Here is a 15250-nt window from a genome sequence, read left to right on the forward strand (position 1 = left end):
CAGGAAGCCGTGGGGCTCCCCGTGGCTCCTGGGAGTTGTAATCTGAAGGCGTCTGCCAGGGCGAGCTCCCGCGGCCGTCCTTAAAGCGCCTGCTTCTCACCTCAGCTGCAGGGGGCGCTAGCGCCATGCTTGATTTTTACAGGTTTTGAACTTTTTCTTCTCGCCAAGTTCCTCAGACTTTAGTATCTTCATTCACTAAATACACATTTATTACTGAGCGTTTAGTTGCTTCCCAGCACTGTACTAAGCCCTGGGAAATAAAACAGTGAATAAGACAGTAGACTAAAGTTTACGTTGCTGTGTATTTGAAGGCAAGGAACAAATATTTTCAGGTAGTAATAGGGCTGTGAAGAAAATAAAGCAAGATGGTGTGATACAGAGTAATAGGGGGAATACATCAGATCGGGATCTTAATAAAAGCCTTCCTAAAAGGCGACGCTTTCGCTGAGAAGAAACTGTCCAGCTACCTGGGAGAGAGGTGTTCCAGGCAGAGGGAACGGCAAGTACAAAGGCTTTCTTCCTTCCACCTTCCAATCGGATATAATGGCAGGAGTCTTCCAAAATGGTTTCCACCAATTCTGCCCTCACGCCGCTGGCTCGTCTAACTTCCCCATCCCAAAATGTCGGTAGCTACAGCACCCACACGGCGGAACCCGGACTCTTCCCCCCTCTCCAATAGCCTCCGCCCGCCGGCACGCTGCTTGCCCTTACTTGTCATGGCCACTGCCCGGCTTTGTGCCAGTAGTCTCGCGGGGGTTGCTGGGATTGGGATTTTCCCCTCCCATGTGCCCGAACTGGCGCTAAAAGTTTTGAGCTCAAAAGTCCGAAGCCGCCGTCCTGGACGCAGGTGTCCCCTGGGCCCCCAGGGTCCCCTGGCTCCCGGCCTCGGAGGGTGCTTCCCAGGACAGGGATACGCTCCCCGGAAGCTCCGGTAAGCTCCCGACAGTGTGACAAGTCCTCTCCGAGCCCATGAGCTCTCTCGACCCCGAATATTTTCAACTGGGGAGGCTGGGTGCTGGGGTCTCGGCGATTCGGCCGGGGGTTGCGGGGAGAGGAGAAGCTTGGCTGGCGGCTCTGTTGAGAGGTCTGGGTGTAGGTAATGAGGATGTTAGGAACCTGAACACGGGGGGGGGGGGGTGTTGAACTTCGGGGAACCTGAACACCTGGGCGCGGGGGTAGGGGGGGGAGAGACTTTCCGCTGGCCTAAGGGGTTCTTCCCCACCCACCCATTCCTATCCCCATCCCAGGGCCGGGAGCGGGGAATCGTTAAATAACACGACCTGAGACTTTTGGATCGGGAACTCCCGGCTCTAGATTTTATTTATTTATTTACTTACTTACTTACTTTGTCTAAAGGGTTACATGTCTCCTTTTTCCCCCGATCGACCCCCTACCCCCACCCCCAGTCATTCCCACCCCGGCAATGCCCCCTCTGCCCTAGTGTCTGTCCATTGGTTATGCTAATATGCATGCACACAAGTCCTTTGGTTGCTCTCCTCCCCCTCCCCCCCTTGCCATTTGTCCCTGGATCTATTCTTATTCATTAAATTATGTTGCCGGCTCTAGAGTTTAGAGCTCATGATACCCTACTGAAATCTGGGATTGCATTCTGAAATGATTATTCGGGGCGATCTGAGAGCCCACGCTGCTAAGGAAGGTCCCATAACTACCGGACCTTTGTCCTTCCTGGAATAATGTTTCCAACCGGCTCTGCTAGACGAAGAAAATCCAATCAAATACTGAGTCGTGGAAGTGGGAAATGCCAAAGGAAAGGTTTGCCCGCGAAATCCAGGTGGAAGATCCCGGTCTGAGAGGTCCAGGAGCCCTGTTATTGTTTGGCTCTCCATTTACATGTCTGCCCCTTGCACTGTGCCACTTCCGGTTTCTTCCTTCGGAGCAGCATATTTACCCGACGAAAGGGAAGGGAAAAGAGAGAGAATGTCTTTTAAATTGGTTCCGATGACCTGGGGAGGGAGGCTGATAACCCTCTCCTCTTTTTTTTTTTTCCTTTTTCTTTCTGGACTACTTAATTACGGCTTTCAGGAAGGACGGGCGTGTCTTTGTTTTGATGCTAAGCTCTCTCCCTCCCCCTCTTTGAATGGTGCGCTCCACCCTGGGGGACTACCTTCTAGGCGGACGCTACCATTGCGTGGGGAGAGTTTGTTTTGTTTGTTTGTTTGTTTTTAAGTGTGCACAGGGAACCCCTGGGTATTTTCGCGAATGAGTACGTTTGTGAATTACGCGATGAAAGAGTGTATAACGACGGTTCGTTTGTGGCGGAGAAAAAACTTGTACCCGGCTTTGGACTAAACCATTCCGACTCCGGACGCAGCCTGAACGTCGTGAAAGCGGAAGCGGAAGGGGCGGCCCCGCGGTCCCCAGTGCAGCGCTGGTCCCGCTAGTTGTTGGCCCGTGAGAGGCAGAACCTCGTCGAGGCCGAGCTTAACCATTTCCCCCACATCTTTGTCCCCTAATATGTGGTCGTCCTTTTCCAGTCACTTACGCGGTACCCGATGTGCTTTTTTATTAATAAACTGAGGTCCCATTTATACCCACTGCAATTAGATGAGTTTTGGCATCGAACCACAGTGTAACGCCTTTCGATATAGAATATTTTCATCGTCCCAGAAAAATTTCTCATGCCTCTTCCCAGTGTATCTCTGAAAACCTCACCTTTATTTTTATTTCTGTTTAGAGAACTTAATATAAATGGAGTAACACCTACAGTGTGTGCTTCTTGGTGTCAGGCTTCTTCAGCATGGTTTTTGTGAAACTCATCCATATTATTGCATGTATGGGTAGAGTATCAGTATTTTGATTCTTTTCAGTTAGTAAATTACATTGGATTGTTTATTCTCATTTTGATGGCCTCTTGATTTCATGGGGTTATTTTGAATAAAGCTACTATTAACATTCTTTTTTAAAATATACCTATTTTTAAATAAATTTTATTGATTTTTAGAGAGAGGAGGGGAGAGATAGAAACATCAATGATGAAAGAAAAACATTGTTTTTTTTAATATATATGTTTTTTAAATGTATTGTTTTATTTCAGAGAGGAAGAGAGATAGAAACATCAGTGATGAGAACATTGACTGGCCGCCTCCTGCACGCCCCCTACTGGGGACCGAGCCCCCAACCCGGGCATGTGCCCTTGGCCGCAGTGGAACCCAGGACCCTTGAGTCCACAGGCTCTATACCACATGTGTCAAACACAAGGCCTGCGGGCCAAATCCGTCCCACCAGGCCTTGCAATGTGGCCCCCACCGCGCTGTCATCACTGCACTCCGCTGCATTTCCATCACAATGACAGTTTACGACTGTTCAGTAAACCATTCGGCCCGCGATTTAGGCTGGATTTTAGATTTTGGCCCCTTCTCTGATTGAGTTCGACACCCCTACTCTATACTCTGAGCCAAACCAGCCAGGGCGAGCAACATTGCTTGGCTGTCTCCTACTGGAAATCCAGCAAGCAATCTGGGCATGTGCCCTGACAGGAATCTAACCGTGATCTCCTGGTTCACAGATCGTTGCCCAACCAACAACTAAGCCCCACTTTCCAGGCGCTATTAACATTTGCTGAATTCTTTTTGTGGCCATAGGTTTCCGTGTTTCTTGTTATAAAAAATTATAATTTTCAAAGTGGTTATACTGTTAGCAGTTGTCATGTGCTTATTGGCCATTCCTATGTCATGTGAAGTGGCTCTTCAAGTCTTTTCCCCATTTTTAAAATTGGTTTGTTTGCTTTTTTAATTATTGATTCGTAGTATTTTACATATTTTGGATATGTATCATATTTTGGATATGATACATGTGGGAGCTTTTTTTCCTTTTTAAAAAATGTTTACAGTAGAAGAGAAGGGGACATCTAATACTTTAAACAAGAAAGAAAATGTTTAATATATTTTTATTTATTTCAGATAGGGGGAGAGAGATAGAAACATCAATGAAGAGAGAGAAGCATCAATCTGCTGCCTCCTGCACACCTCACACTGGGGATTGTACCTACAGTTGGGACATGTGTCCTGAGTGAGAATCAAACCGTGACCTCCTGGTTGACATAACATTGAGCCGTGCTGGCAGTGCAACAATAAAGATAAATTAAAAAAAAAAAAATTTTATTTGTTGATTTTGCAAAGACCTGGGGAAAGAAAGAGAGAAACATTTATTTACGCATTCGTTGGTTGATTTTTGTATGTTCCCTGACCAGGGATCTTACCCACCACTTTGTGGTATTGGGATGACACTCACCAACTGAGCTACCCGGCTAAAGCTGATACACGTCTTTTTCTACTGACCTGTTGCTTGACTAGAGGAGAAAATTCATCATTTTAAGTGTTTGCTGTTACCTGTTTAGGAAATCTTATCTCAAGGTCATGAAAGATACTCTTGTACAGTTACTTTCTCACATATTACCTTCTATAACTTTTATAGTTTTTTGTTTTAGTGGGGGTTTTGTTGTTTGTTTTTCTATGTGGATATCCACTTGTTCTAGCTCCACTTTTTGAAATTTTCTTTCCCTACCGAACTGCTTTTAATTGAAGTGTTTGGTCCATTTACATTTAATGCAATTATTGTGAGGTTTGGGCTTAAGTCTGCTATCTTAATTCTGTTCTGTCTGTTTTATTCTTGGCGGGGGCTAAACAATATTAATACCTCAGACACACACGAGGAGAAGGCCATGTGATGGATGAAGACGGAGATGGGAGGGATACATCTACAAGTCAAGGAACACCAAGGATTGTCGGAGACGACCAGCACTTAGAAGAGAGGTATTGAACACATTCTCCCTAGAGCCGCCAGGAGGAAACAGCTCTGCCAACATCCTGATTCTGGGCCTCTGGCTTCCAGAACCCTGAGACGATCAAGTTCTGTTGTTTAAAGCCAAAAAAAAAAATTTTTAAATTAATACCTTCCTTCTCACCTTCTAAGTTCTAGCTGGGCTAATAATTAAATCAACAGAGACAGATTAACAGGAGAAAATCAAAGTTTTAATACCTGTGCATGGGGAATTCACATAAGACACCGGAGAAGGAGGAGGCAGGGTATTAGGTTTCATAAGTGTGAATGGGTGATTCTGGAAGAGTGGAACATGCATGAGGCAGAACATACAGCAAGAATCTTCCTGCGAGGCAATTGTGAGACAGTGGAACACAGTGTCAGTCTAGCTACCAGGCCCTTCCTGAAGCCCTCTTGTTTACATTGCTCAATTCAAATTAGGCTGAGGAGAACATTCTGAGATCTCCTTCCTGAAGCAGGTGTTTCTGTTTGAATCTCTTGGACAGAAACGGGTTAGGGTCAAAAGTTCTTTCTGAGTCTTTTGTTTCTTAATAAACAGCTCAAAAGCAATATTCCCAAAAATGGAAGCATCGGGGTGGGGAAACTGGTTCCCTTCCTTCACTTCAAACATTTGGTGAAGAAACAATACCGATCTGTAATTATAGATGAGGTAACATTGTCCAGCTCATTTTGTGAGATGAGTATAATTGTGATAACAAGCTCAAATCAAGGATGTTACAAGAAAAGGAAATTAGACCAATATTCCTGTTAGCATATATGTGCAAAATCTTATAAATTTAGCACATCAAACCTGGTGTGCTAAATATACAAAAATGACCAAGAGAAGTTTATCCCTGACTGCAATGTTGATTTAACATTCAAAAATCAGTGTAAAATGCCATGTTAAAATCCTATGATTGCCCTGGCTGATGTGGCCCATTTGGTTGGGCGCCATCTCATGCACTGAAAGTTTGCTACTTTGATTCCTGTTCAGGTCGCTTGCCTGGATTCCGGTTCAATCCCCATTTGGGGAAGGAGGGTCATGCAGGAGGCAGCAGATAAATGTTGCACTCTCACATCAATGTTTCTTTTGTTTCCTCTCTATTTAAAAATCAAACTATTCTTTGAAATAAAAATCCAATAATCATTTTAACATGCATAAAAAGCAGATGACATGTGCAACAGCTATTTATGATTTTTAAAAATATGTTTTTATTTTTTAGAGGGAGAGGGATAGAGAAAAATATCTGTACATCCCCTACTAGGGATGTACAAGCCCAAAACCAGGTATGTGCCCTGACCAGGAAATGAACCTTAAAGAAAGAAAAACCAACTTCCCAGCCAACTAAAAACAGGAAACTTACTCAGACTGATAAGTTACCCCCAATCAAGTAACCATTAGCAATATACATAACTAGAGGGTGGAGGGAGGGAGGTCCCTCAGCCTGACTTACACCCTCTCACAGTCCGGGAGCCCTCGGAGGATGTCCAGCTGACAGCAGTTGGACATCCTTAGCACAGCTACGCTCACCAGTCATGAGCCCAGCTTCTGGCTGAGCTGTGCTTCCCCTGTGGGAGCACATTGACCACCAGGGGACAGCTCCTGCATTGAGCCTCTGCCCCCTAGTGGTTTGTGCATGTCATAGCAAATGGTTGCATGGCCTTAACATATTAGGCTTTTATTATATAGGATAGTGACAGGCTTAATGCTTTTCCTCTAAGATCAGGAACTAAAGGATTCCACTCTCACCACTTCAGCAAGAAAAATAAGTAGCCTGGCCAGTGTCACTCAGTGGTTGAGCATCAACCTATGACCCAGGAGTCAGGGTTCGATTCCCGGTCAGGGCACATGCCAAGGTTACGGGCTTGCTCCCCAATATGGGACATGTAGGAGGCAGCAGAGTCATCGATCAGCTGCCTCTTGCACACCCCCTACTGGGGATATGCCCGCAACCAAGATACATGCCATTGACCGGAATCGAACCCGGGACCTTTCAGTCCCCAAGCCGACACTCTATCCATTGAGCCAAACTGGTTTCGGCAAAAATAATGTATTTTTTAAATAAACATTATTATTGAAAAGGAAGAAATAAAACTATTTTACTCACAAACGGCATGATTATATACACAACAAAATTCGTAACAAAATTATTTTAAAATCATCAGAACTAGCAAGTGATTATAATAGTCACAGTTTCAGCCAAAATCGGTTTGGCTCAGTGGATAGAGCGTCGGTCTGCAGACTGAAAGGTCCCAGATTCAATTTCGGTCAAGGGCATGTACATGGGTTGCAGGCACATCCCCAGTCGGGGGTGTGCAGGAGGCAGCTAGTCGATGATTCTCATTGACATTTCTAACTCTCTATTCCTCTCCCTTCCTCTGTGTAAAAAATCAATAAAATATATTTAAAGAAAAATAGTCACAGTTTCAAAGGCAGTATATATAAATTGTATTTCTGTATAATACGGTAGCAACCATTGAATCTGAGCTTGGAAAATGAATTTAAAATAGCATACAAAACATGGCATATTCGGGGGTAATTTAACAAGTGATGGACAAGAGCTCTATATTATAATCTGCAAAATATTGCTGATACCTGTGGTTCAGCATCAACCTATAAACCAGGAGATCATGGGTTTGATTTCCTGTCTGAGCACATGCCCAAGTTTCTGGCTCAATCCCCAGTAGGGGGCGTGCAGGAGGCAGCCAATCAATCATTCTATTTCATTATTGATGTTTCTATCCTAGCAGGCTTTTTTTAATAGAAATTCACAAGCTGATTCCAAAATGAAAGAGTATACAAAGTTAAAAATTAAAGCTAGAGGAGGATAACTAGTGAACAGAATACAGTCCAGGGAAAGACACACAAGTATAGTCAAATGATTTTCTTCCAAGGCCCCAAAGTGAATCTGGGAAAGAGATTATTTTTCTTTTTATAGATTTTCTTATTTTGGAAAAATGCAGAGAAGTATGAGAATAACAACGCTCATATTTCCACCAAGTAATTATAACATTTTGTCTTTTTTGTATCCATATTTTAATTGCGTATGGATATAATGTATGGATAAGCTCTTTATTCCAAAAAGTTTCCTCCTGATGACTGACTGCTTCTTTTTGTATGTATGTTTTTTTATTACTGACTTCTGCGAGAAGGGGGAGGGAGATAGAAATGTCAATGATGAGAGAATCGTTGATCAGCTGCCTCCTGCATGTCCACACTGAGGATCGAGCCTGTAACCCTGGCATGTGCCCTGACTGGGAATTGAACCAGGACCTCCTTGGGCCCACCATCCCGGGACAGCCCCTGCTGGCATGTTTACTGAACTGAGTTCCCTGAAAGGTGAACCAGCATTAATGGGGCAGTCCACAAAAGTCTCCCTCGCCGTCGGTCTGCGGGCTGAAAGGTCCCAGGTTTGACTCCGGTCAAGGGCATGTACGTTGGTTGCGGGCACATCCCCGGTAGGGGGTGTGCAAGAGGCAGCTGGTCGATGTTTCTCTCTCATCGACGTTTCTAGCTCTCTATCTCTCTCCCTTCCTCTCTGTAAAAAATCAATAAGATATATTAAAGAAAAAAAAAAGTCCCCCTAGCTCACAATCAGAGTTCTCGCTCTAGACTAAAAATATAGAAAAAATACTATGGAACTGTCATGTAAACAGAAGCATTTTTTAAGCTCTTACTATGTGCCAGGCACTTTTCTCAGTTGTACATTTTCCTTAATATGTAGGCTACTGCTGCTATTTTTGTTAATTTTTTGTTAATCATCACCTGAGGATAGTTTTCCATTGATCTTTCAAGAGGAGGAGAGACAAAGAAAGAAAGGAACATCAATTGGTTGCTTCCTGCATGTGCCCTGATCAAAATCGAACCCAGGACCCTTCACTCCTCGGCTCACGCTCTTATCCACTGAACCAAACCGGCTAGGGCAAATCCAGAGATTTTTACTTAGGAGCCAGCCCCCTTACATAAAAGTCTCCAAAGTTTTTTTGATCACTGATCAAGAGGGGACCCTGGCACTTCTCCCCAGTTCCCACTGGCCACTCCTTTGCCACCCCCTCTTGCCTTCCTACTTGCGGGTACATGCATAGTTACCCCCATCAGTTTTGGGAGTTCTGGCAGGTGATCCTTTGCCAGCCTCTGAGATGCAAGCTTTTTGTTAGCTAAAATCTGTACCTGAAGATTAATCTGTCATGAAGTATGCATCTTACTCCAAACAATTCACTTAGTCACCAGTGAACTCGACCAGGTGGGAGATGTTATGCTAACACTATGATGAACAAGATAACGTCCCTGTCCTGAGGCTGTTTGTATTCAACTAGACTAGAGGAAACAAATGCACAAATTAAAATAGGGTGATGGAGTTTGGCGAGTGGTCTGGGGAAATATCCCTGAGGAGGTTTCCAAGTTGAGGTCTGCAGTGATGGCACAACCAGCGTTCCCAGTAGAGGGAACCAGCAGTTAGGTGAACTGGGGAGTGTGAGAAGGGCAGCTGCAGCCAGAGCCTCAGGGAAGGGGAGATCTGGCAGGTGAGATCAGAGAAGCAGGCAGGCAGGTTCCTGGTCATGAGGGATGGAAAGCATACACTGCAACTTCCCGGAGCTTTGGGATGAAGGAGGTTCAGGGAGGCATCTCCCCCAGGTGGCGGAGAGGGCTGAGCATTACTGCATCCTCATTAGGAAGGAAGGCTTGTGGATTCATCGGTGGGAAGCTTGGAAGTCCCTCTCTGGTTTTCTCTTTTTTCTCAAGCAAGTGTGTAGTAAGGCTGGTGAGAGGTGGGCACGGAGCAGCCTGGGTTGTGATGAAAGACGTGTGTGAGCCCTGCTCCTCAGGAAGTCGGGACTCCTATGTGTCAGACCCTGATATGGTGTTGGGCGTGTTTCATGCTGGATCCTCACTTTTCCTCTCCCCACCGCAGCCACGCTGCCTTCCAGGGAGCTGCCTTCCAGGGAGCTGCAATGGATGAGCCGCTGTCAGAAGTCTCTAACCTCCCTCTGAGTCAGGAGACATTCTCAGAATTGTGGAATTCGTGAGTAGAGGGCCTATGGGAGGGACATGTTCACTGCCCACCTTCTGATAAGGACAGCCTTCCCCTGCCTACTCCTCCCCCTCCCCCTCCCCATTCCCCAGCACCCCAGCAGTAGAGGCCTGTAGAAGGCAAGAACCAGGACTGCCTTTCTTTCTGCTCTTGTCTTTCAGACTCCCTTATAGACTCAATGACAGTGATAATCTGGTAAGGACTAGGGATGGGGAGGGACCAGGGGCTATAGGGTCAACTGCCTGGGAACCCAGCTCTCTGACTCTCGCTTTCCTCGTGCACAGAATCCTGAAGACTGCCAGGCGTTGGGTGAACTGGACTGGATGCCCCAAGACCTCATAGACTGTCTGGGCAGCGGTCCAAATGAAGCCTCCAATATGCCAGCAACTCCTGCACCAGCAGCTGCCGCCCCAGTGCCAGCCACCCCCTGGACCCTGTCATCCTCTGTCCCTTCCCATAAGACCTATCCCGGTAGCTATGGTTTCCGTTTAGGATTCCTGAATTCTGGGACAGCCAAGTCCGTAACCTGCACGGTGAGTGGCCCTGGGAGGCTGGCTTCCATATGACGGTTCAATGCCTGACCATATCCTCCCCCTCCCACTCCCCCACCCCAGGTTTTTCTATTCAGACCACTAGAACCTCTCTCAGCCTTTGGCTTGTCTTTCTACATTCTGCCTGTGTAGTCTGTGACCTTTGACCTCTGCATTTTCTTCCTTGACCTTGGGCGTCATACTCCCAGCATCCCTCAGAAGGCCCGGGAACTTTTCTTTCTCTCTGCGTGCGCGCTTTCTCTCTCTCTCTCTCTCTCTCTCTCTCTCTCTCTCTCTCTCTCTTTTAATAAAAAATTACTGGTTTTTTTTATTTTTTTATTTTTTTTTATTTTTTAAATATATATATATATACTTTATTGATTTTTTACAGAGAGGGAGGGAGAGAGATAGAGAGCCAGAAACGTTGATGAGAGAGAAACATCGACCAGCCGCCTCCTGCACATACTGGGGATGTGCCCGCAGCCAATGTACATGTCCTTGACCGGAATCGAACCCGGGACCCTTCAGTCCGCAGACCAACGCTCTACCGCTGAGCCAAACTGGTTTCGGCTGTTTTTTATTTTTATTTATTTTTTTTAGATGAGTGATTTTCTTTATTATTTTTTTTAATATATTTTATTGATTTTTTTACAGAACAGAAGAGAGGGGGATAGAGAGTTAGAAACATCGATGAGAGAATCATCGATCAGCTGCCTCTTGCACAACCCTTACTGGGGATGTACCTGCAACCAAGGTATAAGCCCTTGACCGGAATCGAACCTGGGACAATTCAGTCCGCAGGCGGACGCTCTATCCACTGAGCCAAACCGGTTTCGGCTCTGCATTCTCTTTCACTCCGTAGCTTTTGTAAATAAGCTTCTGGGACACGGGTCTCCAACTCTGCCATCCCTAGCCACCCTCCCCACACAGTACATGGCTTTCAGTTGGTTCTTAAGCAGTGCTTGTCCCCTGACCTCCCATCCGTTCTTTTCTCCTTTTCCCACAGTACTCCTCTACCCTCAACAAGCTGTTCTGCCAGATGGCAAAGACCTGCCCCGTGCAGCTGTGGGTCGCCTCCCCACCCCCGCTCAGCAGCCGGGTCCGCGCCATGGCCATCTACAAGAAGTCGGAGCACACGACGGAGGTCGTGCGGCGCTGCCCCCACCATGAGCGCTGCCCTGAATACAATGACGGTGAGCGGTCGGCCGGCCGCGGACGGGACGGGCGGGGCTGTGGCCCAGAGTCCCCAGGTGCCTGATTCTTTTCCTAATGACCCGTAGATCTGGCTCCTCCTCATCACCTTATCCGGGTGGAAGGGAATTCGCGTGCGAAGTACCTGGATGACAAAACCACTCTTCGACACAGCGTGGTGGTGCCCTACCAGCCGCCCGAGGTCTGGTTTGGCACCTGGGGTCTCCGGGAGGAGGGGGCTAGGAGGGCTTGTCCGTGGCTCCCGAGCTGGGGTGCGTGCGGAGCGGGAGATGGGAGGTTGCCAGTCCACGGGTGCAGAGCTGGCGCTCTCAGAGGCCACGGGCTCCGGGGCTGGGTGACCTCACTGCGGGCCTCTGTTTTCTCCCAGGTGGGCTCCGACTATACCACCATTCACTACAACTTCATGTGTAACAGCTCCTGCATGGGCGGCATGAACCGGCGGCCCATCCTCACCATCATCACACTGGAAGATTCCGAGTAGGGACTCGAACACCGACCGCCCTTTGTGCTGGCGTGCCCCTCCCTGGCCCCTGCTTGTCTCTGGCCCCTGCGCCCTGCCCCTCCCTGGCCCCTGCCTGTCTCTGGCCCCTGCGCCCTGCCCCTCCGCCATTTCTCCAGGAACCACCAGCCATCCTTGCCTCTCCCATCCTATTTGTAGAACCTCCTTGTTGCTCCCCCCCAGTTTTCTTTTCTCTGGCTTTGCAACCTCTGACCTGTGGCTTCTCCGTAGGCCTGGCCCCGGAGCTTAGGCTCCACATAGGGTGAAGGTGGTTGGGAGTGGGTGGGACCTGGTTTGCGTGTAGTGCCCACCTCTCACCGCCTCCTGCTCCTCTCCTTGCCTGGCAGTGGTAACCTGCTGGGACGAAACAGCTTTGAGGTGCGTATCTGCGCCTGTCCTGGGAGAGACCGACGCACAGAGGAAGAGAATTCCCGCAAGAAGGGGGAGTCTTCTCTCGAGCAGCCTCCTGGGAGTCCCAAGCAGCCCTCCAGGAGCACTAAGCGAGGTAGGAAGCAAGCAGGGCGAGGGGAAGCGGAGGAGGGAGAAGGTGTGGTTCTGCCTCAGATTCACCCTTTCTCACCATCCCTTACCTCTTCCCCAGCACTGCCCACCGACACGGACTCCTCTCCCCCGTCGAAGATGCGCGTGGACGAAGAATATTTCACCCTGCAGGTACCACGTTTGGGAAAGGAAGACGGGCAGCCTCTTGCCCCTACTTGGTGGGATCGGATAAGGATATAACAGATGTAAAAGTAGCAAGTGTGTGGGTAGGCCCATCTATCCTTTCTCTGGTCATGACCCACGGTCTTGAGATTAAGTTTCACCCGGAACATGTGGATGTGCCTAGTAGAAACGTAATGAGCCTGGATGAAGTTGCTTCCAACTTTGAGGGCAAGGACCGTGTGTGAGTCATCGCTGCAGCCCCAGCATCTAGCAAAAGTCAGCACCTTTGTTCAGGCTCAACGCAAGCACTGAGGGATTAGTTGGAGGAAAAGGAACTTTATTTACGGCCCTGCCAGAAAGAAGCCTAAGGGGCTTCGTAAAGGTAGCGGTGTGCCTTCCCTACCAGCCAGGGAGCCATGGTGCCCTCTGGAAGCTGGCAGCAGCCATCTGCTGGTAACCAGCAAGGACGTCTACTGGGAACTGAACTCTGCCAGTAATCCGAATGATGAGCAAAGAAATGGACTCCCCTTTAGAGCCCCCAGAAGAATGCACCTGCTGCCACCCGGGCTTTTAGCCCTGTGAGATCTGTCAGGTTCCTGACACACAGAAGATGATAGAGTGATGTTGTTTTAAGCCACTTAAAAAAAAAAAAGATTTAAGTTTCAAGTCTAGCATTCAAAAATGCTATTTTCTTCCTGGCTGCTTTCCCTGCAATTAGGGCATTTGCCATCAGGGGGCAGTGGTGCCTAGAGACAGTGGCTCCTGGTGATGTCTGATTTCAGGATGCCATCTTGTACCATAACCTACATTTAAAGGATCATCTTTCAAAAGAAAATTTGTTAAAAGAGAACATAACAATGGTTCTATGACTTTGCCTGGTACTTCGTTATCCCCCTCCTCCCCGCCACAGGTCCGTGGGCGCGAACGCTTCGAGATGTTACGACAAATTAACGAAGCCTTGGAGCTGAAGGATGCCCAGGCCGGAAAGGACCCGGGTGGAAGCAAGACTCACTCCAGGTGAGTGACCTGGGTCCCCTTTCAGCCCACTCCCCTGCATTCCTATGTTGGAGAGCCTGGGATTCCATTGTAATCCTGCCTTCAAGGTCAAAGACAACAGAATTCTCCCGTTGGGTCCTGGCCCTGCCTGGACATCCTTCACTCGTCCTAGAGTTGAATCATGTGACCACTTTCCTGCGTCAGGTGGAGTGGTCCGCAGACCCCTCAAGCCCAAATAGGAGCATGGACACTTCCTTGCCATTTCTAGCCACCTCTGTCTCCGATCTGGGGTCCCCAGTCGGGGCCTGGTAACTTTGGGAGTACCAGGCAGAGCCGGGGTGTGGGGTCAAATCTTTGGCCTTCCTGAGAGCTAGCAAGTCCTGGTGGCTTTGTTACTCCCCCTTATCGAGTCCAGTTTCCTCGTTTGTCAAATGGGATAAGGAGTTTAGTACAGACAAGTACCCCCAGTGCTCAGTGAGCGTGTCTGCAGTTGATGGTGACTATTTTAACTTATATTCCCCTTGGTCCAACCTCAGGCCCTTCAAAACCTAGATATGGGAAGAGAGGCCCTCCCCCTCTCACTCTGATGATGTCATCTCCTCCCTTCCCTCTTCTGTCTCCACAGCCACCTGAAATCTAAAAAGGGGCCGTCCACCTCCCGCCATAAAAAGAAGCTCATGTTCAAGAGAGAGGGGCCTGACTCAGACTGACACCCCTGCTTCTGTCCCCCAGGGACACCCCCACCCTTGTCCCCCTTCCTGGCATATTTTTGGGGTTGGGAGCTTAACCCTCTGCTTGGTATAGATGTGCCTCAGAAACACCCCAGAATTCCGTTTGCCTGGCTGAGACCTCTCCTCAAGAAGCTGGCCTGCACTGGTGGGTTTTGGAGGAAGGTGGCGGGAACTCAGATGTTTCAGCTTAACTTTTAAGGTCTTTCCTATAGAGGCCATTTGGGGGAGGGAGGAAAATGTTCCTGCATGCAAGGGTTAAGTTTTAAACCCGCCATCAACACTGGGTTGGAAACTAGCCAGGGAAGTTATCTCGAGTTTAATTTCTCTAACTTCCTTGTCCACATGGACGGGGCTGACTGTGAGGGTTAATGAAATGATGGGTGTTTGGGACTAGGCTCCCTCAGGGGTGCCGGTTCCGGCCCCTGTCTGACCGGGCAGCTGGTTAAGAGAAGGAAACTTCTAAACCCTTCTCCACCGGCCTGGCCAAAGTCCGTCGGAAGTCAGGGAACCTCACCACCCAAAGGGAGACCTCCATGCCTCATCCCACCGCCTGGAGGGTCCCCTCTCCAGTGTAGGATTTGTATCTTCCAGGCTCTGCTTTACTTCCCGCAAATGCTCAGGTTCGATTCCCCCTGGGGTCTGAGAGGCACATCTGTATTCCTCACCCGCACCCCTCCCCCTCTTCCACTTTTATACTACTTTTCTTTTTTTTTTTATATTGGTTTCTTGTTTTACAATAAAACTTTGGTGATACCTGTGTGTCTGAGGGTGAGAGCCAATGCCGGCTGCCTGGGGCCTGCAGGGCAG

The 15250-nt window shown here is 48.2% G+C and overlaps 1 protein-coding gene across 3 annotated transcripts; it reads left to right on the plus strand.

The window, feature by feature from the left end:
- Positions 1-796: 796 nt before the first annotated feature.
- Positions 797-15202, plus strand: TP53 (tumor protein p53). Of its 3 annotated transcripts, none has more exons than XM_045586559.1 (11): positions 797-931; positions 9693-9803; positions 9974-10007; positions 10097-10345; positions 11349-11535; positions 11623-11735; positions 11922-12031; positions 12401-12558; positions 12655-12725; positions 13627-13733; positions 14338-15202. In XM_045586559.1, exons 2-11 carry the CDS (start codon positions 9733-9735, stop codon positions 14420-14422), a joined length of 1185 nt encoding a protein of 394 aa, XP_045442515.1. In that variant the 5' UTR covers positions 797-931; positions 9693-9732; the 3' UTR covers positions 14423-15202. The 3 variants fall into 3 exon arrangements, with proteins under 3 accessions (XP_045442515.1, XP_045442514.1, XP_036307892.1); XM_045586558.1 differs by lacking the exon at positions 797-931 and adding an exon at positions 4663-4772; XM_036451999.2 differs by lacking the exon at positions 797-931 and adding an exon at positions 4663-4772 and having other exon boundaries at positions 9986-10007.
- The last annotated feature ends 48 nt before the right edge of the window (positions 15203-15250 follow it).

The sequence above is a fragment of the Pipistrellus kuhlii genome, unplaced genomic scaffold, assembly GCF_014108245.1.
Source record: "Pipistrellus kuhlii isolate mPipKuh1 unplaced genomic scaffold, mPipKuh1.p scaffold_m20_p_23, whole genome shotgun sequence".
NCBI classification, from domain to species: Eukaryota; Metazoa; Chordata; class Mammalia; order Chiroptera; family Vespertilionidae; genus Pipistrellus; species Pipistrellus kuhlii.